Raw genomic sequence first — 25,847 nt, 5'->3', positions numbered from 1 at the left:
GAGGATCATGGGACAGGAGGTCCGGGAAGAAAGACGGGGGTGGGGGGGAACCCAGAGGATGGGCAAGGGGTATATTCAGAGGGACAGAGGGAGAAAAAGAGTGAGAGAAAGAATGTGTGTATAAAAATAAGTAACAGATGGGGTACGAGGGGGAGGTGGGGCACCTCTTCCTAGAGATGCTGCCTGGCCTGCTGCGTTCACCAGCAACTTTGATGTGTGTTGCTTGAATTTCCAGCATCTGCAGAATTCCTGTTGTTTGTTCAATTAGGTCCTTACTCTTTTTAAGAATAAGCGAAATAGAGGCTTCATAAAAAGATTGTGGCAACTTACCTGATTTAAAAGAGTCGGCAAGGACTGAATATAAATGAGGTATAAGCAAAGAGGAAAAAGTCTTATAAAACTCTCCAGAAAATCCATCAGGACCCGGAGCCTTCCCTGAGTGCAAAGAGTGAACAACCTCGGCAACTTCCTCATAGGAAATAGGTTGATCCAACAATTTTCGAATATCATCAGAAAGTGTAGAAATGTTTAAACGATCTAAAAAATTATTCATTAGAGCATTATCTTTAGGAGGATCAGAACTATAAAGTTTGGAGTAGAATTCTCTAAAAGCATCATTTATTTCTAAATGATCAGATGTTTTATCACCATTAGCTTTACAAATGTCTTTAATTTGACATTTAACTATAAAGGCCTTTAATTGGTTAGCCAACAGTTTACCCGTTTTATCTCCATGAACATAAAACTGACTTTTATCTTTTAAAAGTTGCATTTCAATTGGATAAGTTAAGAGCAGGTGGTATTTAGTTTTAATTTCAACATGTCTTTTATATAAAACAGGATCTGGAGCCAAAGCATATTTTTTGTCTAATTGTTTCAACTGATTGGCTAATTCATTTCTCTCCGTATCAGCTTTTTTCTTAACGCTTACGGTAAAAGAAATAATTTGACCTCTAATATAAGCCTTGGGCCAGATCCCGCACCGGACTTAGTCTGGTGAGCAGGGTGTGAGGACACCCAGCAGGACTAAAAAAAAACAAGACCTGACAAAGGACAGATGAGCTCCTTGTGAGCCAACGGCCATCTTCCGTGGAAGAGATTAAAGCCTCACCACATATCTACGAATCGTATGCTATGCACTTAGTTAGAAGAGACATGATGAACTTGGGCGCTGTACCGTGTGCCTGGACCTGCCCAAGGCTTCCGCCTAAGGAAGGGCTGAGCTCGAAGAAGCGGCCACAGCTGGAGGCCGACACGGCCTCGGGCTCAAGTTCGGCGGGCGGTGCCAAGGCAGCCAGCGAGAACAAACTGGAGGAGAGGCGGTACTCGGTGCTGTCGCAAGATCGAAGAAGATGGAGTTGCGTTGCCGCCAACCCCAGATTCGAGACAGCACCCACTGACTGACTGATAAGCCTTAAAAGCCATAAAATAAGACTAGACGTCTCTTTTAGTGTATTCTCATCAAAAAAAATAATTTGTCTCTCCAAAAATTTTAAAAGATCTTTATCTGATAACAAAGTTGGACTAAAACACCAGAATCTGTTTATTTGGGAGATACCCAGAAGATTTAAAGAAAAAAGCATGGGAACATGATCTGAAACAGTAATTTCTTTATATTCACAGGATTGAACTAATGGAATCAATTGGCTATTAACAAAAAAATAATCAATTCTGGAATATGTATGATGAACATGAGAAAAAAATGAGTAAAAAATGCCAACCATCAACAATATCACATTTCATTAGAAGAGATCGGATAAAGGAAGCAGATCTACTACAAGTCAATCGTTTAGAAGAATGATCTAAAACAGGATCTAAACAGTTGAAGTCTCCTCCTAAAACCAAAGAATATAAGCTTAAATCTGGTAAAAGCGGAAAAAAAAGTTCAAAAAAGCCTTGGATCATCTATATTCAGGACATACAAATTAGCAAAAATATTAATTTATTATCTAATTTCCCTGAGACTATAACAGAATGCCCATTGGTATCAGACACTACATTATGTTGAACAAAAGAAACTGAATTGTCTATAAGAATCGAAACTCCTCTTGCCTTAGCCTGAAAGGAGGAATGGAAAGATAAACCCTTCCAACGGCAGAAAAGATGTAAATTATCACATCTACGAACATGTGTTTCTAGAAAAAATAAAATTGAGACATTCAATTTCTTAATATAATTAAATATCTTATTACATTTCACAGGATGGCTTAATCCTTTCACATTAAAACTAAGTAAATTAAAAATATGGTTCATTTTAAATATTGCTTAAAGGAGATGTTTGAATAAAAACCGCTGGAATATATATTAAATCCAAACAATGAGCTTTAAGAAAAAGTTACCAAGCAACAAATGAAGCTAAGAGAGCCAAACAGCTGATAGAAAAAAAGAAAACCACCCCCCACCCCCAGCCCAAAGAGAGAAGATCGACCAAAGGGCAGTTGACAGCTAATCCTACCATCCCTCCCAAGAAAATCTACTGGCTGAGCTCCAAAAAAAAATTTTCAAGGCAAAACTGTGTTCCAACAAGACACAACAAAAAAACAGAGGAAAATTAAACATATTAAAAAAAAACCTCATTAAAATTATAGTATAAAATATTAGAAAAAATATGAAAGTTCAAAACGTATTAACTTAGAAAGTATTAACTCAAAGAAAACTTACTAGTATTAAATCCTTAATTTTCTAAACAAGGAAATAAAGTACAAAAAAATTAGATACGAAGGTATACCAAAAGTAAAAACAAAACTGTTCATAAAAGGAAGTAATGAACGGTTAGACTGCTGATTCTAAAAATAGGATCCATCAGGCAGACGCAACATAAATTTGTGTAAAGAATTATTGAACAGTTAAGCTTCTGAAATTGATTCGGCACTCAAGAAATCCTGCACCTCTTCAGTCAAATGAAACCATCTCTGAGAGTAATTTTTCAAAATGATTCTAAGACGAGCATGGTAACGAAGAGAGGGTTTAACACCTTTATTATACAGCTCAGACATGACTTTTTTAAACTTGAAGCATTCATTCAACACCTCGGGTGAAAAATCTTCCACTATTCTGAACTTCTGGTCTTCATAATCAATCATACCTTTCCGACGAGATTCACGAATTAAAAGTTCCTTTGTTTGAAAGTCGCGAAGACAAATTATCATTGAGGGGATCGTCCTCCTGGAGGAAGTCTTGTTACAGGCAATCTGTGAGCTCGGTCTATTTTAGGTGGAGATTTTAAAATATTCCGAAATAAATTAGCCAAAAGGTTTGCAAAAAATTCCGAAGGCTGATTGCCTTCCAATGACTCTTTAAAACCCAGAATACGTAGACTATTTTTTCTGTTTCTATTTTCTAAGTCAATAATCTTCTGTTTTAATGTTTCATTAACCTTTAACTGTTTATCACAGGTCTGTTCCGGGCCGTCAACCATCGCGTCGAATGTTGTCAAAATGTCTTTGTTCTCTTTTATCCGTTTATTGTGTTCACTTAAAGTTTTTTGAATAGAATCCAATTTTCCATCCGTCCGTTTAAATTCAGCACTGAGTTGCTGTAACTCCTCCGAAACTTCATTTTTATGCTTCCGAAGTGTCACCATAATAGATCCCAAAGTTACCAGAGGGTCCTCTTCTTTTTTAGTAGCTTTAGCACGACTCATCATAAAGCAATATTGCATTTAAAAGTAAGTTTTCAAAACAAGTTGGAAGCAGTAAATTAAAAAGACTAGGAGCACCTATAAAAGTGCTGCTACTCCCTCAACAGCCAGTCGGATCTGTGTCTTTTTTATAGGACGGGGCACCTCTACAACCCACACCTCTAATCTCATCTCAAAGATTGGAACACCTGACTCCAATTAGCTTTTGTGGAAAGCATTACTCCAGGGGTTCATATACTTTTTTGAACCTAGACTGTGATTGTTTAAATGGTATACACAGTATTGATGAGAAGTAGTACAATTGTTTGTGTGTTATTAGTCTCAGCAGACTGCGTTTGTCTATTATCATGACTCAGATGATCAGACCACATTTTATGAGTAATTAATGCAGAAAACCAGGTAATTGCAAAGGGTTCACAAACTTTTTCTTGATTGTATGTAATGTGATGCTAGATACCAGAGTGTGTGTAATAAGGTGACACTGACAAGAAATGATAGTGGTGGTAAAGAGGCTCACTGGGTGGAGGTGTTGATCAGCCTTACTGCTCTGGTAAAGTAACTTTCAGAGACTGGTGGTCCTGGTGTGGATGCTATGTAGCCTCCTCCCTGATGAGAGCAGGACCAGCCGTCCAAGAGTGAGATGGGTGGGATCCTTCATGATATTACTGGCCTTTTTCGAGCACCTTTCTGTATATATGTCCTTGATGGCGGGTAGGCTGGTGACGGTGAGGCGTTGAGCAGTTTTGACTACCCATTGCAGAGTCCTCCTGTCAGCCGCAGTGCAGTTTCCGTACCATGCCGTGATAGAGCAGGTTAGGATGCTCACTGTTGTGCATCTGCAGAAAGTCATGAGTATTGATGTGCATAGTCCAGCTCTCTTCAGCCTCCCTGGAAAGTAAAGGCATTGGTGTGCTTTCTTGATGGTATAGGATGTGTTCTGGGTTCCATGAGAGGTTGTGTGAGATGTGCACTCCCAGGAGTTTGAAACCGCTCGCAGCTTCAAGTGATAGTCCCTCATGGGCAAGTTAGAGAATGCTGTTCAGTATTAAGGAGCATCTTTAGTGTTTGTTAAAAAAGCTTCCCAATTACTCAAAAATAATCAACTCTGCCTCTGACACGAGCAGTTAAGGAGCTTTGTTATAATATCTTGCAATGTTCAAATGTACTTTTAAATCATTCAAGTAGCAAGAATCTTGCAAAACACGCATTCAAAATCAAACACATATTCAACACAGAAAAGCCCCTTGGGAGCTGCTTTTTTTTTAATCAATTTCAAAGTAATTCTATTAACTTGCTGCCTTACAGCATTACTTGAAAGTGTGCAATTGGACATCAGCTTAGTTTTTTTTAGCGTGTCGCACCAGATAGTCAGCCATTCTTGTCTAGTGCATGGTATCAGGAGTGGCCTCCTTTCGGATTAACCAGGTCATGATATGAACGTTCCTGACTTGACCCTTTTTTTTTTAGGAGGCCGAGTGGCTAGCTCGACGCTCAATCCAGCACAGATGGAAAGTGTGCTCAGGGGGTGGCCCGACTTGGATTCAAACTTGGGAGACTTCGCTCCGGAGTTTGGTGCTGATGCCATTGCGCCACCAGCCGGCTTAGTACATGGAACAGATACAACTAAGCACAATCTATCTGAATTTAAATCTTTTCCCTGGACACCCACAATTCCAATAGCCTTGAGGTTCTTTCTGTGAAACCCATCTTGTTGAACTGAATAACAAAATTAAGTGTTCGACAAGATTTCTACAGGGACAACTATGGTGAAATACTACACTCCTCAGTCCCAGGTTTGAGCTTTAATTACCTGTCTCATAATTAAGTTAAGTTGCTCACTGTATTTTATCCTCATCATGACATGAACACATCTACATAGTCTGTTGTAAAACGAAGCTTCCAAACTGAGTTCAATATCAGGTTTTTAACAAAATACAGATGTAAAAGCCATAGTTTTACATAGTCATAAGGGGAAGCCTTTTAGGACTGAGATTAGGAAAAACTTCTTCACACAGAGAGTGGTGAATCTGTGGAATTCTCTGCCACAGGAAACAGTTGAGGCCAGTTCATTGGCTATATTTAAGAGGGAGTTAGATATGACCCTTGTGGCTAAAGGGATCAGGGGTATGGAGGGAAGGCTGGTGCACGGTTCTGAGTTGGATGATCAGCCATGATCATAATAAATGGCGGTGCAGGCTCAAAGGGCCAAATGGCCTACTCCTGCACCTATTTTCTATGTTTCAATGTTTCTATGTTTCTCATTCCCAACCGCATATTATAAATATTAAATATAGATCCATTATAAAAAGGTTTCAGATTAAAAATTACATCTGGTAGATTCTTATCAGGACTTTTAGGAAATATACTTACTTGAGGCCGTAAAAACTCCTCAATAAGCCAAAATATTTTCGGAATTGTATCCAAATCCTCATAGTGTGTTTAACTACCAGATTATGAGTTAACTTACTCAAAGATAAAGGAGGTGAGGATCCAAGAAGAGAAATAATAGAGAATTTATTAACAGAATTAGCTTCTAAAAAAACCCATATTGGGCAATCCTCAAGATTAATATAATATCACCAAAATGTACGATTTCTTATATTAACTGCCCAGTAATAAAATGTAAAGTTTGGTAAGTCTAATCCTCCATTCTTTTTATCTTTCTGAAGATGAATTTTATTTAATCTAGAATGCTTATTCTTCCATATATAAGAAGATATAATAGAGTCAAGAGAATCAAAGAAGGATTTAGGAATGAAAACCGGCAACGCCTGAAAAAGATATAAAAATTTAGGTAATATATTCATTTTGATAGAGTTAATTCGACCAATTAACAATAACGAAAGAGGTGACCAATTTAATAGTATTCTTTTCACATGATTCAATAGAGTAATAAAATTTTCTTTAAATAGACACTTATAATTTTTAGTGATTGTTACACCTAAATAGGTAAATTGGTTTCTTACAATATTAAAAGGAAGTTTAGAATTTGTTGGTATCAAATTGTTCAAAGGGAAAAATTCACTTTTATGTAGGTTTAATTTATAGCCTGAAAACTGGCTAAAACAGGAGAGTAAAGAAAGCACATGGGGTAATGAAGTCTCAACACTAGAAATAAATAGCAGCAAATCATCTGCATACAACGAGGGTTTATGAATAGTGTGTCTCCTTAAAATATCGGTGATATCATTAGATTCTGGAAAAGCAATGGTTAAAGGTTCTAAGGCCATATCAAAAAACAAAGGGCTCAACGGACAACCTTGTCTAGTGCCACGTTGAAGCTTAAATGGTTTGGAGTTATGAAAATTAGTGATAACCCTAGCAGAAGGGGCTAAATAAAGTAATTTAATCCATTGAATGAAAACAGGTCCAAAATTAAATTTTTCTGAAGTTTTAAATGAATAATTCCATTCAACTCTGTCGAAAGCTTTCTCAGCATCTAGGGATACCACACATTCCGATATCATGTTAGAAGGAGAATAAATTGCATTTAATGTCCGGCGCATATTAAAGTGTGAATATCGATTTTTGATAAATCTGGTTTGGTTATCAGAAATGACAGATGGTAAAATATTTTCAATCCTATGGGCCAAAACTTTAGATAAAATCTTAGCATCAACATTAAATAAAGAAATTGGTCTATAAGGAGAGCATTCAGTTGGATCCTTATTCTTTTTAAGAACGAGCAAAATGGAAGCCTCATAAAAAGATTGAGGGAGTCTGCCCAATTTAAATATCTTTTATAAACCTAACGATTCCACAGCTATCTTGACTATATTTCTTCCCACCATGTCTCCTGTAAAAATGCAGTTCGTTTTTCTCAGTTCTTTTGTCTCCAATGCATCTGTTCCCAGGATGAGGCTTTCCTTTCCAGAACACCAGAGGTGCCCTCTTCCTTCAAAGAATGGGTTTCCCTTCCTCCACCATTGAAACTGCCCTCACCTACATCACTTCCATTTCCTGGACATCCACGCTCACCTCTTCTTCCTGCTGTCTTAACAGGGATAGAGTTCCTCTTGTCCTAACCTACCACCCAATCAGACTCTGTATCCAACACATCATTGTCCGCAATGTCTGCCATTTTCAACGGGATCCTACCACCACGCACATCTTTACTCTCCACCCCTCCTCACTCTCTACTTCCCACAGGGATTGCTCCCTCTATAATTCTCTCATCCAGTTGTCCCTCCCCACTACTCTCCTTCCTGGCACTTACCCCTGCTAGCAGGAGAAATTCTACACCTGCGCATTCACCTCCTCCCCCACCTCCATTCAAGGCTTCAAACAGTCCTTCCAGTTTAGTCAACATTTTACTCGCAAATCTGTTGGGGTGATCAGTTGTATCCTGTGTTCCCAATGCATCCTCCTCTGAGACCTGACATACATTGGGGGTCCACCATTTTAATTCCTATCCTTATTCCCATTCCAACATGTCAGTCCATGGCCTCCTCACCGCCACGATGAAGTCATTCTCATGGTGGAGAAGCAACACCTCATATTATGTCTGGGTAGCCTCCAACCTGATGGCAGGAACATTGGTAATTTTTTTTCTCTTTTTTCCCCCTCCCCCTTCCCTCTTCTTCTGGTACCACTCTGGCCTCTTATTCGTCTCTTTGCCTGCCTATTTTCTCCCCCTTTCTACCAAGGTCCACTCTCTTCTCCTATCAGATTCCTCTTTCTCCAGCCCTTTACCTTTTCCACCCACCTGGCTTCACTGATCACCTTCTAGCTTGTCCTCCTTCCCCTCCCTCAGCTTTTTTCATTCTGGTGGTTTCCTCCTTCCTTCCCAGTCCTGATGAAGGGTCCCAGCCTGAAACAATGACTGTTCATCGATGCTGTCTGGCCTACCGAGTTCCTCCAGCATTTTGTGTCCATTATGTTTGTTTAATAGGATGAAAGGTTTTAGACAAATGTGGATCAAATTGCTATGATCTTATTGGAAGATTTTTTTTGTGCTTTGTTGGGTAGAGTGTTCCAAGATACGAGAAAAGAAAATAGATTTAAAATCTGAATGTCTGTGGTTTAGAGAAGAATTTGTCGGCAATGGTGTTCCCTTGCAGTCGCTGCTACCTCGCTCTGAAGCAGTGCCAGTTTAGGAAATGCTTTTGTCGTAGCGGTGGTGGCTATACACTGCCCACTGTATAGACAGTGTAATGTGTTCCATTATCTGAATCCTTAGGATGGCGACTGAAGTGCCAATAATGTGGATTGATTTATAGAAACATAGAAACATAGAAAATAGGTGCAGGAATAGGCCATTCGGCCCTTCGAGCCTGCACCGCCATTCAGTATGATCATGGCTGATCATCCAACTCAGAACCCTGTACCAGCCTTCCCTCCATACCCCCTGATCCCTTTAGCCACAAGGGCCATATCTAACTCCCTCTTAAATATAGCCAATGAACTGGCCTCAACTGTTTCCTGTGGCAGAGAATTCCACAGATTCACCACTCTCTGTATGAAGAAGTTTTTCCTAATCTCGGTCCTAAAAGGCTTCCCCTTTATCCTCAAACTGTGACCCCTCGTTTTGGACTTCCCCAACATCGGGAACAATCTTCCTGCATCTAGCCTGTCCAATCCCTTTAGGATTTTATACGTTTCAATCAGATCCCCCCTCAATCTTCTAAATTCCAACGAGTACAAGCCTAGTTCATCCAGTCTTTCATCATATGAAAGTCCTGCCATCCCAGGAAGCAATCTGGTGAACCTTCTTTGTACTCCCTCTGTGGCAAGGATGTCTTTCCTCAGATTAGGGGACCAAAACTGCACACAATACTCCAGGTGTGGTCTCACCAAGGCCTTGTACAACTGCAGTAGTACCTCCCTGCTCCTGTACTCCAATCCTCTCGCTATAAATGCCAGCATACCATTCGCCTTTTTCACCGCCTGCTGTACCTGCATGCCCACTTTCAATGACTGGTCTATAATGACACCCAGGTCTCGTTGCACCTCCCCTTTTCCTAATCGGCCACCATTCAGATAATAATCTGTTTTCCTATTTTTGCCACCAAAGTGGATAACTTCACATTTATCCACATTAAATTGCATCTGCCATGAATTCGCCCACTCACCCAACCTATCCAAGTCACCCTGCATCCTCCTCACAGCTAACACTGCCGCCCAGCTTCGTGTCATCTGCAAACTTGGAGATGCTGCATTTAATTCCCTCATCCAAGTCATTAATATATATTGTAAACAACTGGGGTCCCAGCACTGAGCCTTGCGGTACCCCACTAGTCACTGCCTGCCATTCTGAAAAGGTCCCGTTTATTCCCACTCTTTGCTTCCTGTCTGCCAACCAATTCTCTATCCACATCAATACCTTACCCCCAATACCGTGTGCTTTAAGTTTGCACACTAATCTCCTGTGTGGGACCTTGTCAAAAGCCTTTTGAAAATCCAAATATACCACATCCACTGGTTCTCCTCTGTCCACTCTACTAGTTACAACCTCAAAAAATTCTATGAGATTCGTCAGACATGATTTTCCTTTCACAAATCCATGCTGACTTTGTCCGATGATTTCACCGCTTTCCAAATGTGCTGTTATCACATCTTTGATAACTGACTCCAGCAGTTTCCCCACCACCGATGTTAGGCTAACCGGTCTATAATTCCCCAGTTTCTCTCTCCCTCCTTTTTTAAAAAGTGGGGTTACATTAGCCACCCTCCAATCCTCAGGAACTAGTCCAGAATCTAACGAGTTTTGAAAAATTATCACTAATGCATCCACTATTTCTTGGGCTACTTCCTTAAGCACTCTGGGATGCAGACCATCTGGCCCTGGGGATTTATCTGCCTTCAATCCCTTCAATTTACCTAACACCACTTCCCTACTAACAAGTATTTCGCTCAGTTCCTCCATCTCACTGGACCCTCTGTCCCCTACTATTTCTGGAAGATTATTTATGTCCTCCTTAGTGAAGACAGAACCAAAGTAATTATTCAATTGGTCTGCCATGTCCTTGCTCCCCATAATCAATTCACCTGTTTCTGTCTGTAGGGGACCTACATATGTCTTTACAAGTCTTTTCCTTTTTACATATCTATAAAAGCTTTTACAGTCAGTTTTTATGTTCCCTGCCAGTTTTCTCTCATAATCTTTTTTCCCCTTCCTAATTAAGCCCTTTGTCCTCCTCTGCTGAACTCTGAATTTCTCCCAGTCCTCAGGTGAGCCACTTTTTCTGGCTAATTTGTATGCTTCTTCTTTGGAATTGATACTATCCCTAATTTCTCTTGTCAGCCACGGGTGCACTACCTTCCTTGATTTATTCTTTTGCCAAACTGGGATGAACAATTGTTGTAGTTCATCCATGCAATCTTTAAATGCTTGCCATTGCATATCCACCGTCAATCCTTTAAGTGTCATTTGCCAGTCTATCTTAGCTAATTCACGTCTCATACCTTCAAAGTTACCCCTCTTTAAGCTCAGAACCTTTGTTTCTGAATTAATTATGTCACTCTCCATCTTAATGAAGAATTCCACCATATTATGGTCACTCTTACCCAAGGGGCCTCTCACGACAAGATTGCTAATTAACTCTTCCTCATTGCTCAAAACCCAGTCCAGAATAGCCTGCTCTCTAGTTGGTTCCTCGACATGTTGGTTCAAAAAACCATCCCGCATACATTCCAAGAAATCCTCTTCCTCAGCACCTTTACCAATTTGGTTCACCCAATCTACATGTAGATTGAAGTCACCCATCATAACTGCTGTTCCTTTATTGCACACATTTCTAATTTCCTGCTTAATACCATCTCCGACCTCACTACTACTGTTAGGTGGCCTGTACACAACCCCCACCAGCGTTTTCCGCCCCTTAGTGTTATGCAGCTCTACCCATATCGATTCCACATCTTCCCAGCCTATGTCCTTCCTTTCTATTGCGTTAATCTCATCTTTAACCAGCAACGCCACCCCACCTCCTTTTCTTTCATGTCTATCCTTCCTGAATATTGAATATCCCTGAACGTTGAGCTCCCATCCTTGGTCACCCTGGAGCCATGTCTCTGTGATCCCAACTATATCATAATCATTAATAACAATCTGCACTTTCAATTCATCCACCTTGTTACGAATGCTCCTTGCATTGACACATAAAGTGTTCCTTTAGATAAAATTAAAAATCTTTGGGAACAATATTTACAGACTTAAATTTCTGAGGAAACTTGGAATCAAATTTTCCAATTGGTCAACACTTCATCGTTATGTGCCCATCACTCTCTTCTTCAATTTAAAGTGGTCCATAGGGCCCATGTGACTAAGGATAAGTTGTCTCGTTTTTATTTAGATATATCTCCGTATTGTGATAAATGTAATAATGGAGAAGCTTCACTCATTCATATGTTTTGGACATGTCCGAGTCTTGGAAAATATTGGAAAGAAGTATTTCAAACCTTTTCGATACTTTTTAAAGTAAATTTCAAGCCTAATCCTTTGACTGCTTTATTTGGTATTGTTGGAGGAAAGGATATTATTTTGGAGTCATCTGATTTGTATATTTTGGCTTTTATGTCTCTTATGGCCAGAAGGACGCTTTTGCTTAAATGGAAAGATGTGGCCCCTCCTATTCATGCCCAATGGTTGTGTGATGTGATGTCATGTTTAAATTTAGAGAAGATTCAATGTACAATCTTTGAATCTAATCAAGACTTTCAAATATTGTGGGGACCTTTTCTGAATTATTTTCAAAACCTTTGATTTGCTGTTAAAGCACAGATGATGACTAACAATCTTTTTTCTTTTTTTCTACTAAGCAGCTTCGGTCGTGGTAGTGGGTTATATATTTTTTATATAATAAAATTATTATTTTTCAATGTTACGAACTAATTGACTTGTACGAATATAGGGTAAGGAGTCTTTATATGGATTTAGCTTAATGTATTGACACATAGTTTTTTCCTGTACTCTGAATTCTTACATATAAATTAATAAAAATATTGGAAAGAGGTTTATAAAAGATATTGATCGACAATTTGTCTCCAGTGATAGAGGGAGAGAGATCGAGAAACGGGACAGAGAATTTAAAGGCAGGGTGGAAACTGGAGGCAAAGTTGATGAAACTGATGAGCTCAGTACGAGTGCATGAAGCAGCATGAAGACAATTGTCAATGTGGCGCAAAAAGAGTTGGAGCTCATTACCAGGGAAGGTTTGGAACATGGACTATTCCATGTAGCCAATGAAAAGGCCAGCATAAGTGGGGCCCATGGCTACAGAATAGCCATAGAAACAAATAATACAGGTTTCCCTCGCTATCCGAAGGTGAAGCGTTCCTACGAAACTGTTCGTAAGCTGGAATGTCGTAAAGTGAATAAGCAATTACCATTTATTAATATGGGAAAAATTTTTGAGTGTTCCCAGACCCAAAAAATAACCTACAAAATCATGCCAAATAACACATAAAACCTAAAATAACAGTAACATATAGTAAAAGCAGGAATGATATGATAAATACACAGCCTATATAAAGTAGAAATACTTTTCTGCAGCACTGTCTAGCGCAGCGAAAATCTCACGGCAGTGCTCCCGGCAGAAGCGCTCTCGGCAGAAACACTCTCTCCAGTAACCTTTAAGCTATGAAGCTGCCAAATCATACCAAATAACACATAAAAATACACAGCCTATATAAAGTAGAAATAATGTATGTACAGTGTAGTTTCACTTACCAGAATCGGGAAGACTCCAGTAAATTGCAGTTTCGTCACAGTTAAATACTTGCTTATACGAATAACCACTCTCTGTAATTATTTTCTTCAGTTCTGCTGGGAACTTTTCGGTAGCTTCAGTATCAGCCAAAGCACTCTCTCCGGTAAATGTTAAACTGTGAAGCTGCCCTCGCCTCAGAAACTGATCAAACCACCCATGACTACCCTTAAATTCCACCTTCACAACACTTTCATCACCAACGTCCAGTGCTTTCTGTTTCAGATTAAAAAGACTGACTAGTTTCTCCTTAAGTATAAGAAAACCTAATGGAAGACCACGCTTTGGACACCCATCAATCCACTCAAGCAATAGACTTTCCATTTTATCCATTATTGGATGCCGACTAAGAGAGACCACTTAGCTATGAGCAGAACCAACAGTAACATCGGCGGCTTTCAAAATTCTTTCTCTCTGCGTATAAATAGTGCGAACAATGGATGCAGGCAAGTTCAACATGCGGACGATGTCCTTACTTAGTTCACCACAATTGAAACTCTTAATTATGTCTAGTTTTACGCAAAGTGTAACACCCTTACGAGCTCTTTTAGCCTTTTCCGATACCTTAGAACTCATCTTGCTAACGGATGCACAAAATAAATCGAGATAAAGCACGTGTTTAAGCAATGGCCGCTAGAATGCAGTTCTGAGGGAGGAGCTTGGCTGTCTGGGTGCGCGCTGCCTTTTTTTGTAACAGTGAAAACACCTTCTGTTAGCAAAAACAGGTAACTAATGTAGGTCTTTCATAACAGCGAGGTGTCGTAAAGCGAACATTCAGAAAACGGGAGCCACCTGTACATTGCTTCAATTCTTCTCTACCGGAATCTGACTGTATCAGAATAAAATAATAAAAAGTAAAATACACTAAAAAAAGAAACATACCTCAGCAGGCCAGACAAACATGAGAAAGAGAAAAAAAATTGTGGAACTGACCTGATAGATTAACTTTGTTTCTCTTTCCAATTTGCTGCCTTATCTGCATTTTCATTTTTTAATTCCAGATTTCCAGCATCAGCCATTTTTCATTTTAGACAATAGACAATAGGTGCAGAAGTAGACCATTCGGCCCTTCGAGTCTGCACCGCCATTCTGAGATCATGGCTGATCATCTACTATCAATACCCGGTTCCTGTCTTGTCCCCATAACCCTTGATTCCCCTATCCATAAGATACCTACCTAGCTCCTTCTTGAAAGCATCCAGAGAATTGGCCTCCACTGCCTTCTGAGGCAGCGCATTCCACATCTCCACAACTCTCTGGGAGAAGTTGTTCCTCCTCAACTCTGTCCTAAATGACCTACCCCTTATTCTTAAACCATGCCCCCTGGTACTGCACTCTCCCACCATCTGGATCATATTTCCTGCCTCTATCTTGTCCAATCCCTTAATAATCTTATATGTCTCAATCAGATCCCCCCTCAATCTCCTTAATTCCAGCGTGTACAAGCCCAGTCTCTCCAACCTCCCTGCGTAAGACAGTCCGGACATCCCAGGAATTAACCTAGTGAACCTACGCTGCACCTCCTCCACAGCCAGGATGTCCTTCCTTAACCCTGGAGACCAAAACTGCACACAATACTCCAGCTGTAGTCTCACCAGGGCCCTGTACAAATGCAAAAGGATTTCCTTGCTCTTGTACTCAATTCCCTTTGTAATAAAGGCCAACATTCCATTAGCCTTCTTCACTGCCTGCTGCACTTGCTTATTCACCTTCAGAGACTGATGAACAAGTATTCCTAGATCTCTTTGTATTTCTCCCTTACCTAACTCCACACCCTTCAGATAATAATCTGCCTTCCTGTTCCTGCTCCCAAAGTGAATAACCTCACACTTATTCACATTAAACGCCATCTGCCAAGTTTCTGCCCACTCACCCAGCCTATCCAAGTCACCTTGAATTCTCCTAACATCTTCATCACATGTCACACTGCCACCCAGCTTAGTATCATCAGCAAACTTGCTGATGTTATTCACAATGCCTTCCTCTGAATCATTGACATAAATCGTAAACAGCTGTGATCCCAATACCAAGCTCCGTGGCACCCCACTAGTCACCACCTGCCATTCCGAGAAACACCCATTCACTGCTACCCTTTGCTTTCTATCTGCCAACCAGTTTTCTATCCATGTCAATATCCTCCCCTCAATGCCATGAGCTCTGATTTTATCCACCAATCTCCTATGTGGTACCTTACCAAATGCCTTCTGAAAGTCAAGGTACACCACATCCACTGGATCTCCCGCGTCTATCTTCCTGGTTACATCCTCGAAAAACTCCAATAAATTAGTCAAGCATGATTTGCCCTTGGTAAATCCATGCTGTCTTGGTCCAATCCTATCACTGCTATCAAGATATGCCGCTATTTCATCTTTAGTAATGGACTCTAGCATCTTCCCCACTACTGATGTTAGGCTAACGGGGTGATAGTTCTGTTTTCTCCCTCCCTCCTTCCTTAAAAAGTGGGATAACATTAGCCATTCGCCAATCCTCAGGAACTGATCCTGAATCTAAGGAACATTGGAAAATGATCACCAATGCACCCACAATTTCCAGAGCCACCTCCTTTAGTACCCTAGGATGCAGACCATCTGGACCTGGGGATTTGTTAGCCTTCAGTCCCATCAGTCTATTCATCAACATTTCCTTCCTAATGTCAATCTGTTTCAGTTCCTCTGTTACCCTATGTCTTGGCCCATCCATACATCTGGGAGATTGCTTGTGTCTTCCCTAGTGAAGACAGATCCAAAGTACTTATTAAATTCATCTGCCATTTCTCTGTTTCCCATAACAATTTCTCCCAATTCATTCTTCAAGGGCCCAACATTGTTCTTAGCTATCTTCCTTCTCTTCACATACCTAAAAAAACTTTTGCTATCTTCCTTTGTATTCCTAGCTAGCTTGTGTTCATACCTCATTTTTTCTCCCCGTATTGCCTTTTTAGTTAAATTCCGTTGCTCCTTAAAAATTTCCCAATCATCTGTCTTCCCACTCACCTTAGCTCTGTTATACTTCTTTTTTAATGTTATGCTATCTCTGACTTCCTTTGTCAACCACTGTGGCCACTTTCCCCCCTTTGAATCCTTCCTTCTCCAGGGGATGAACTGCTTTGCACCTTGTGCATTATTCCCAAGAATATCTGCCATTGCTGTTCCACTGTCTTTTCTGCTAGGATATCCGACCAATCAACTTTGGCCAGCTCCTCCCTCATGGCTCCATAGTCTCCTTTGTTCAACTGCAATACTGACACTTCTGATCTGCCCGTATCCCTCTCAACTTGCAGATAAAAACTTATCATATTATGGTCACTACCTCCTAATGGCTCCTTTATTTCAAGATCACTTATCAAATCCTGTTCATTGCACAACACTAAATCCAGAATAGCCTTATCCCTGGTCAGCTCTCGTACAAGCTGCTCCAAAAATGCATCCCGTAGGCACTCTACAAACTCCCTATCCTGGGGTCCAGTACCAACCTGATTTTCCCAGTTCACCTGCATTCTTTAAAATGTAAAGAATGTGTAAAATAGTACAAAAAAAACTTTTTCCTCCCATTTATCCATGTGCTGTACCCTATGGCAACCAGCACAAGCAACAAATAATGAAAAGTAAAATAAGGTTCTTGGCTCACATGCAGAGGGAGTACAAAACGTAGAAGGCAAAATTCTCTGCAGGCTAGGATTGAACTTACAGGAAAAGTTAATTCAAAACCAACATGGAGAATTGAATGATTCCATTAATCAGATACCATCACTGCAGGCAATGAAGCACTTTTGAATATGAAAAAACATGAGGTGAAACAGGGTGAGAACAACCAAGGAACATCTACTATCCAGTGTAATTAGCCAGTGTAATGAAGGGAGAGTGTTCAAATGCAGTTTCCTCCAACTCATTCTTTCTTGAAAAATGAAAGATTGAATTCTTCACTGTACTGTTGTGCCCTGTTCCCATTATCAACACAAGCAAAAAATTGTCACTACTAGTTTATTTCATCCCTTCTGATTTTGCTCTTTGTATTCTTCAACTGGTACATTATTCCTCAGCATGGTTTAAGAAAAATTAGTCATACTACAAAATTTTCTAACTTTCATAGAGTGGGAGTTAAAACTGTAGACAGATGGCACCATCTGAAGAAAATGGAGCATTGGGTGTTGACCAGACTAAACCGACAATCAGTGGTTGGCATTTTCAACTACTAATTTCTTCATTATTTACCCAAGATATGGCACAAATACAGCAATTTTCATTTTTTAGATAGGCTATAATTCACCAAGTGTTATGGTTTAACAATAAAAGGGCTACAGTTCTAACCTGATGCTCCTCCACAGCACATAAGCATTAGGATCCAGAGGGTCAACAGGGCTTTAGTTAGAGATGAGAACAGCGGTAACTATTTTGCCAGCATGCTTACTGAAATAAACAGTCCTCTATGGTGATAAACATGAGCTGATTCAACAGACAGTAAGAAGCGACTTTAAAAAGAAATTACACAATTAGTTTAAGTGATTCCACTATGTAAAAAACAAGAATGGATACAGCCCTTGCAGAAAAATCAATCCTTTCCAGTTTTTAAAAATTTAATCTTATGTAGTGAACATCTGATTTATTTTCTGTGAAGAGCACTTTGTCTACTGCCAGTAGAAGCATCACAGGTTAGAAAACCAGATCCTACCATTATTCTGGGGAATTAGTAAACTACAAAAATTCAGGAAACAACATCACCTCCAAGCAGCAAATGAAAGAGTCAGTGACAGGTATAGAACACTACAGAAACAGGCCCTTCAGCCCATTGAGTCCACTGAACTATGAATCTGCCTAGTCCCATCAGCCTGCACCCAGACCATAGCCCTCTACACCCCTCTCATCCATCTACCTATCCAAGTTTCTCTTAAATCAAACCTGTACCTACCACTTCTGCTGGCAGCTCATTTCACACTCTCACCATCCTCTGAATGAAGGAGTTCCCCTCGTACTCTCCTTAAACATTTCACCTTTCACTCTTAACTCAAGATCACTAGTACTCCTGTACTCAATACTACGATTTATGAAGGTCAATGTGCCAAAAGCTCTTTTTACCTATGACACCACTTTCAAGGAATTATGTATCTGTATTCTCAGATTCCTTTATTCTATCCAATGCTCAGTGCTGTACTACTCACTATGTAAGTCCTAGCCTGGTTTGTCCTTCCAAAGTGCAACGTGTCACACTTATCTACATTAAATTCCATCTGCCATTTTCAGCCCGTTTTTCCAGCTGGTCCAGATCCCTCTGCAAGTTTTAATGGGCTTCCTTGCTGTCCACAACTTCTCCAATCTTGCTGTCACCTGAAAATTTGCTGATCCAGTTTGCTATATTATCACCCAGATCATTGATATAGATGCCAAACAACAACAGACCCAGCACTGATTCCTGCGGCACATCACTAGTCACAGATCTCCAGTCAGAGAAACAACCATCTCCTACCACACTCTGGCTTCTTTTGTGACGCTAATGTCTAATTCAATTTACTATCTCATCTTGAATGCCAAGCAACAAAACTTTCTTGACCAATCTCCTATGTGGGAAAAATCAAGAGAAAATTTGCAAATGCTGGAAGTCTAAGCAACACACAATGCTGGAGGAACTCAGCAGGCCTGGCAGCATCTATGGAAAAGAGTACAGTTGATGCTTTGGGCTGAGACCCTTCATCAGGGCCTTTCTTCTCTGTAAACTACAGATGGTCCGCGACCTCAGCCCTGTTTCGTCTCACCTCTATAGACTCTGTGTCCGCCTCCTGAGCAAATACAGGTGGAAAAAATCTATTTAAGATCCCCCCCCCCATATCGTTTGGATCAATGCATCGACGACCACTCTGATCATCAAGATCAATTTTGTCCCTTACTACAGTATCCTTTTGTTCTTAATGTCTGTCGATGCCTTTCAGATTCTCCGTCACTTTGTTTGCTAAAGCAAACTCATACTTTTTTTTAACCTTCTTTCTTAAGAGTTCTCTTACATTTCTTACACTCCAGTACAGCATTTGTTCCTTCCTGCCTATACCTGCTATACACCTCCTTCTTCTTTTTAACCAGGGTCTCAATATCTTTCAAATACTAAGGTTCCATAAATCTGTTATCCTTGCCTTTTACTCTGACAGGAACATACGCACCATACTCTCAAAACTTCACCGTTGAAAGCTTCCCACTTACCAAGCACAACTTTGCCAGTAAACAACCTGTCCCAATCCACACTTGCCAGATCCTTTCTGATACCATTAAAATTGGCCTTTCTTCAATTTAGACTCTCAACCCAAGGACCAGTCCTATTCTTCTCCATAATTACCTTGAAAGTAATGGCATTATGATCACGAGATTCAAACTGTTCCCCGAAACAAACTTCTGTTACATGCCCTGTCTCATTCATGGGAAATATGATATTGGACTCTCAATGGATTGATTAAGGAAACTTTCCTGAATACAATTGACAAACTCTATGCCATCCAGCCCTTTTAAAGTATGGGCATCCTCCACATGGTTCCAACACCAGGCACTTGTCATTATGAATTCCAATTACCTCTGTTTTTTTAAATGAAGAACAAATATCCTAAATCATATAAAGCATAGGAAATTAACAGTAATTAACAATCTTCCTCTCTTATTCCTTTGATTTTTTTTCTCTGTCTGGTTTATCAAATCTCCAGGTTCCCTGCATGTGTTTACACAATTTCTTGTTTTCTCTAAAGGTTTAAATGTACATTATATATACACATAAAAATGAACACCTGGATAGTTGTTAACTATATTAACCCTTCATTCAAATATGCTTCACTTACCATCAATGTTCATTGCTGGTAAAACAAGAGACATTTTTGGTCTGGTTGTCTTGTTATGGCTGATAGCTGGTAGCAAAAAATGATCCTGAAAAACAAGCAGATAAAATCGTTTCACAATGTACGCTACCAATATCAAAAGGTAAGATGCAAGTCATATCTTGGGACATAAATTCAGCCTTATTTAATGATCATAAATCAATCTTTAGTTTATTAAGTAAATTAGATTCTAACATTTTCAAACTCATATGATTGAAAATGGGTGATCCTTCTATTCACCCATTTAATCCTATCTGCAAACCTGAAGTCCAGCTGAATAAGGCTGTTTCCAAACTTTGCTCCAGCGTTCTCAGACTCTCAGCTGAAAACTTATACTCCTGTTGGATTCCCAGCTTATTGGATACAACAGTAATCCTCCAACATAAGGACATCATTTAGCATTGATGATTTGCTGAATGAGCATTGAAATGCTGCTTGACTGGGATGACCTGAAAGCCTCACATCTGCACATACATTCGGTGACAATGCAAATCATGTCAGATTTCCCCCCTCAATGCCTTGAAGCCTCAATTCATAGTGCTGCTCTAGCTGAGTTCAGTGAAGTAATTTCCATTATGTATATCATTTCTACTGTGAGCCGGAGAATAACTAATTGATCCAGTGTTTGCAACCACAAGGAATGGCTTGTGAACATATTTCATTCTGCTCCTGAACATCCTTTAAGGATGAAGGAATAAGAAAAGTTCTTTTCAAATACAAATAAGACAGCACCCAGAACAGCTTCTTCTGAACAAAGTCAATTACACTCAATTGAGGTTAATTTTTGAGTCATTGCTTTGATAAATGGAAGAAAAACTGGTTTCAGAATATGAAGTCCTTTCAAGTAAACACTATCTTTATCCCATTAGGATAAGATAAGTTATATTGTTGACTTCTCCATTACAACATGGCACAGGAATTGAGAATGTGTTCCAATTGTCAATCACGCTCATTTTCTATTCCCAACTAGAATGAAAAATATTAATTGTTACCAAGCAACAAAATATTAGTGCTCTACATAACACAATTTTTTTTTCATTTTTAACAGTCTTTTGCCCTATTATCCCAGGCTGTTGAATTCTTATAATGCCCCTTTGAGTTATTTAACAAAGGTTGAAATCATTCAATGTTAGTTAGGTGGCTGAACAATTTGGAACAAGACAAAAATAAAGTTCAAGTCGGAGGGCATCACTAAATTACAACAATAGTGTTTATCTAGCAGAATCCTAGATTGCAGATGCAGTGTTTTCAAACTACTCCTATTCAGGAAGGTTATCACGACTGGTGCTTGAGGACTTCTATATATTTTTTAACTTGACGATTGAATCTTTAACTGTGTTTTGTGTGTAGATTGCAGGCAATGAATGGAGATGTGTCATTCTGTTTTCTTGTGCAAAATCAATTTAACATTTGAAATTCTCCCACAGACTTTGTTGGATTTGGTGCAGCTATGAACCATGGTTATGCCAACATACTTCTCATGGCTCTGGTCCACATACAGGCAAAGAATGACTCAAGCCCCATCACCATTACTAAATGAAAGGCACCTAGGGTACAATCTGTCACTAAACATAAATATATCAATGCACATATGGAAGTTGCACTAAGGCAAGGGTTATCATAATGTCCAAGACTGCAAATAGAGTGCAGACAGCCCAGTCAAGAAATATCCTTGAAGAGCATAGCTTCCCTTTGCAAAACAGATTGCTGGAGCCATTTTCACTTACTGGACACAAGATAAGAATATAATGTAAGGATGCCAAACACCCACACTAACTAAGGGACAATTAATTGCTCTATTAACTTCAACACATCATCAAATGCAAGCTTGTAGTTTCTATCAATTTTTAATACCTCTATTGTGAATGGTGATCGATTATGCAAGCAAGGAATTCAAACATACACATTACCAAATGGCACACTAGTAACACTAGTCAATTTTATATGAAAACAACATTTTTCTGTCTGACTTCAGAACAATGTGGTGACAGGAGCCATGTTGTTCTACTTGAGGACAAATAAAGTAATATGTAATTGAGGAATGAGTGCAAGTTTTCAGCATCCAGTTAATCAATGATGACAGTTACTTGGAAGCTCCACCAAGATGGCTAACACTTGTCTTTGTTATACAGCAGAAAAGAATTCAGCCCCAGTAGCTGATCAGTCCTGAATCCTACCACATACTTGAGCAAAAGACTGAGTTGGTTGCTGAAATACAAATTTTTTCCTGTGTGGAGCGGTCGAGGGACGCCAACAGCTTATTTGCTGACAGAGGAAAGCTGCAGTGTAAATACAAAGAAGGTGCCCCAGTCCAGGTTGGATCCCACAGAGGACGTTAAAATAGGATGCTCTTGGCCGGGTCAGATCCCACAGGAGCACAGGAAGAAATTGCCCTGGTCCAGGATCAGATCTTGCAGTAACATGTTAAACAAAAGAAAATAAGTTGCCCTGGTCCAGGTCAGATCCTATGGCAGCAGAGAAAATAATCATAGTCATAGTCATACTTTATTGATCCCGGGGGAAATTGGATTTTCGTTACAGTTGCTCCATAAATAATAAATAGTAATAGAACCATAAATAGTTAAATAGTAATATGTAAATTATGCTAGGAAATAAGTCCAGGACCAGCCTATTGGCTCAGGGTGTCTGACCCTCCAAGGGAATTGTAAAGTTTGATGGCCACAGGCAGGAATGACTTCCTATGACGCTCTGTCTTGCATCTCGGTGGAATGAGTCTCTGGCTGAATGTACTCCTGTGCCCAACCAGTACATTATGTAGTGGATGGGAGACATTGTCCAAGATGGCATGCTACTTGGACAGCATACTCTTTTCAGACACCACTGTGAGAGAGTCCAGTTCCATCCCCACAACATCACTGGCCTTACGAATGAGTTTGTTGATTCTGTTGGTGTCTGCTACCCTCAGCCTGCTGCCCCAGCACACAACAGCAAACATGATCGCACCGGCCACCACAGACTCGTAGAACATCCTCAGCATCGTTCGGCAGATGTTAAAGGACCTCAGTCTCCTCAGGAAATAGAGACGGCTCTGACCCTTCTTGTAGACAGCCTCAGTGTTCTTTGACCAGTCCAGTTTATTGTCAATTTGTATCCCCAGGTATTTGTAATCCTCCACCATGTCCACCCTGACACCCTGGATGGAAACAGGGGTCACCGGTACCTTAGCTCTCCTCAGGTCTACCACCAGCTCCTTAGTCTTTTTCACATTAAGCTGCAGATAATTCTGCTCACACCATGTGACAAAGTTTCCTACCGTAGCCCTGTACTCAACCTCATCTCCCTTGCTGATGCATCCAAGTATGGCAGAGTCATCAGAAAACTTCTGAAGATGACAAGTCTCTATGCAGTAGTTGAAGTCCAAGGTGTAAGTGGTGAAGAGAAAGGGAGACAAGACAGTCCCCCGTGGAGCCCCAGTGCTGCTGATCACTCTGTCGGACACACAGTGTTGCAAGCACACGTACTGTGGTCTGCCAGTCAGGTAATCAAGAATCCATGAAACCAGGAAAGCATCCACCTGCACCGCTGTCAGCTTCTCCCCCAGCAGAGCAGGGCAGATGGTGTTGAACGCATTGGAGAAGTCAAAAAACATGACCCTCACAGTGCTCGCTGGCTTGTCCAGGTGGGTGTAGACATGGTTCAGCAGGTAGAGATGATGGCATCCTCAACTCCTAGTCGGGGCTGGTAAAGAGGTTTCCTCAGTTGGGTCAGATCCCATGGAAGCACAGTAAGTGTGTGGTTAAAAAAAAAATTCTGAAATGTGTGTGTCTGTGTGTGCATATGTGCCCTGTCTGTATGTGTGTGTGTGTGTGTGTGTGAGTGTGTGAGAGAGAGAGAGAAAGAGAGAGAATGGTAGTATGAAAGATCCCTGCCCCAGTCTCTAAAAGGACTTCATGTCTGTACATTATGGACCAGAGAGCATTAAGATTGTTGAAGTATATTGCTGGGTGGAATAGACTGTGAGTGTCTGCAAACGTGTTGTTAGAGAAAGGAAAATAAGAGAAGACTGCAGGGTGGCCTATATTTTTGTTCAATGTAGATGTGAAATGAATAATAGTTGATTGAATCCTATAAAAACAAAGCAGAGAATGTGAGTAAGAGATACAAAAAGAACAGGCAAAGTATAACAGAGACAATATTTAAAATATTGTCTCAATATTTAAAATATTGTCTCAATATTTAAAAAGAAACAATTGGCACCAGAGTCTGAGGATGAACTCAAAGATTACAACCTGCTGTCCCCCTACCTCCTCCAGGCATGGTTTTAACAAAGCCCACACTATGTGGCGCCTCTCGAGTACTCAGTGAGGCTGGCATCAACTGGTGCCCTGCCACCAGTGGAGGCTCCGAAAGGCACGATGGGAGATGAGAGGTGGAGGGTGCAGAGGGATTGAACGATACATTGATTTAAATGTACCTTGAACTGAACTAATTGGAGCTTTAAGAAAATGTTTCCCACATACTGTAGAATGGCATAAGATACACAGTGTCATATAATAGTCAACAATGTTAATAGGGGTCTTACTTAAAAACAGTAGCCAGTGCGCAGGAAGCATCAGAGGCATTGGCTGCAGTGGAAGGCAGGCGGAGCACCACAAATGTGGTGAGTTCTTTCTTCTTGCATGGGAATTTACCATTTTTTTTAAACCATAAAAAAGAGATAGGGTCTAGTGGAGCGGCCAACATCAGAGTGGGGGCTGGGAACTTAGAGGCTTCGATGAGAAGAGGCTGAGGCCAAAGAAACAGACGAGAGGATAGGGTTTTCCTTTCATTATTTGGTCTTGGTCATAGTACAGTGCAGGCAGGATGGCAGGTATGGCAGTGGAATGCTCCTCCTGTAGGATGTGGGAATTCATGGAACCTGATGGTCTCCCAGATAACTACACCTGGGGGATGTGCAGCCAACTCCAGTTCCTTAAAGTCCACAGTAAGAAGATGGAGATGGAGTTGGATGAACTAAGGAACTACAGCTGTAGTTGGATGAACTAAGGATCATCCTGGAGGCAGAGCAATTGATAGATAAGACCTTTGAGCAGCTGGTTACACCCAGAGTGCAGAATTCAGGGAGTAGATGGGTGAACATCGAGAGAGGTAAAGGGAGAAGGAAGTCAGTGCAGGATCCCCATCCCCCTGTGGCCATTCACCTCAGTAACAGGTATACCTCTTTCGATACTGATGAGGGGTTGAACTACCTGGACAAGGCAGCAGCAGCCAGACCAATAGTTATTGGGGACTTGATAGTTAGGGGACAGATAGAAGATTCTGTGGCAGCAAAACAGACGCCAGGATAGTGTGTTGCTTCCCGGGTGCTAGGGTCCAGGATGTCTCTGAGAGATTACAGAATATCCTTGAAGGGAGGCTGAGCAGCCAGAGGTTGTGGTACATACTGGTACCAATGATATAGGCAGGAGAAGGGTAGAGGTCCTGTGCAGTAAGTTTAGGGAGTTAGGAAGGAGGCTGAAGAGCAGGACCTCCAAGATGATATTCTCCAGATTACTCCCAGTGCCATGAGCTAGGGAAGGTCAGACCAGGAAGATAGTGCAGACAAATGAGTGGCTGAGGAGATGGTGCAGAGAGCAGGGTTTCAAGTCATTGGATCATTGGAACCTTTTCTGGGGAAGGGGTGACCTGTACAAGTGTG

General features: G+C 40.6%; 1 protein-coding gene across 3 annotated transcripts in view; it reads right to left on the bottom strand.

Annotated features, from left to right (window-relative positions):
• atf6 (activating transcription factor 6) overlaps positions 1 to 25,847 on the bottom strand; it is a 420,957-nt gene that overhangs the window by 73,704 nt on the left and 321,406 nt on the right. For all 3 annotated transcript variants that reach the window (XM_072274311.1, XM_072274312.1, XM_072274313.1), the window contains one exon: positions 20,153 to 20,237. In XM_072274311.1, the coding sequence (XP_072130412.1) occupies positions 20,153 to 20,237 (85 nt within the window). The remainder of the gene's footprint in view (positions 1 to 20,152; positions 20,238 to 25,847) is intronic.

This window comes from Mobula birostris, chromosome 12, assembly GCF_030028105.1.
Source record: "Mobula birostris isolate sMobBir1 chromosome 12, sMobBir1.hap1, whole genome shotgun sequence".
Lineage (NCBI taxonomy): Eukaryota > Metazoa > Chordata > Chondrichthyes > Myliobatiformes > Myliobatidae > Mobula > Mobula birostris.
The sequence above is the reverse complement of the archived record's forward strand: the minus strand, read 5'-3'. Positions and strand labels throughout refer to the sequence as shown.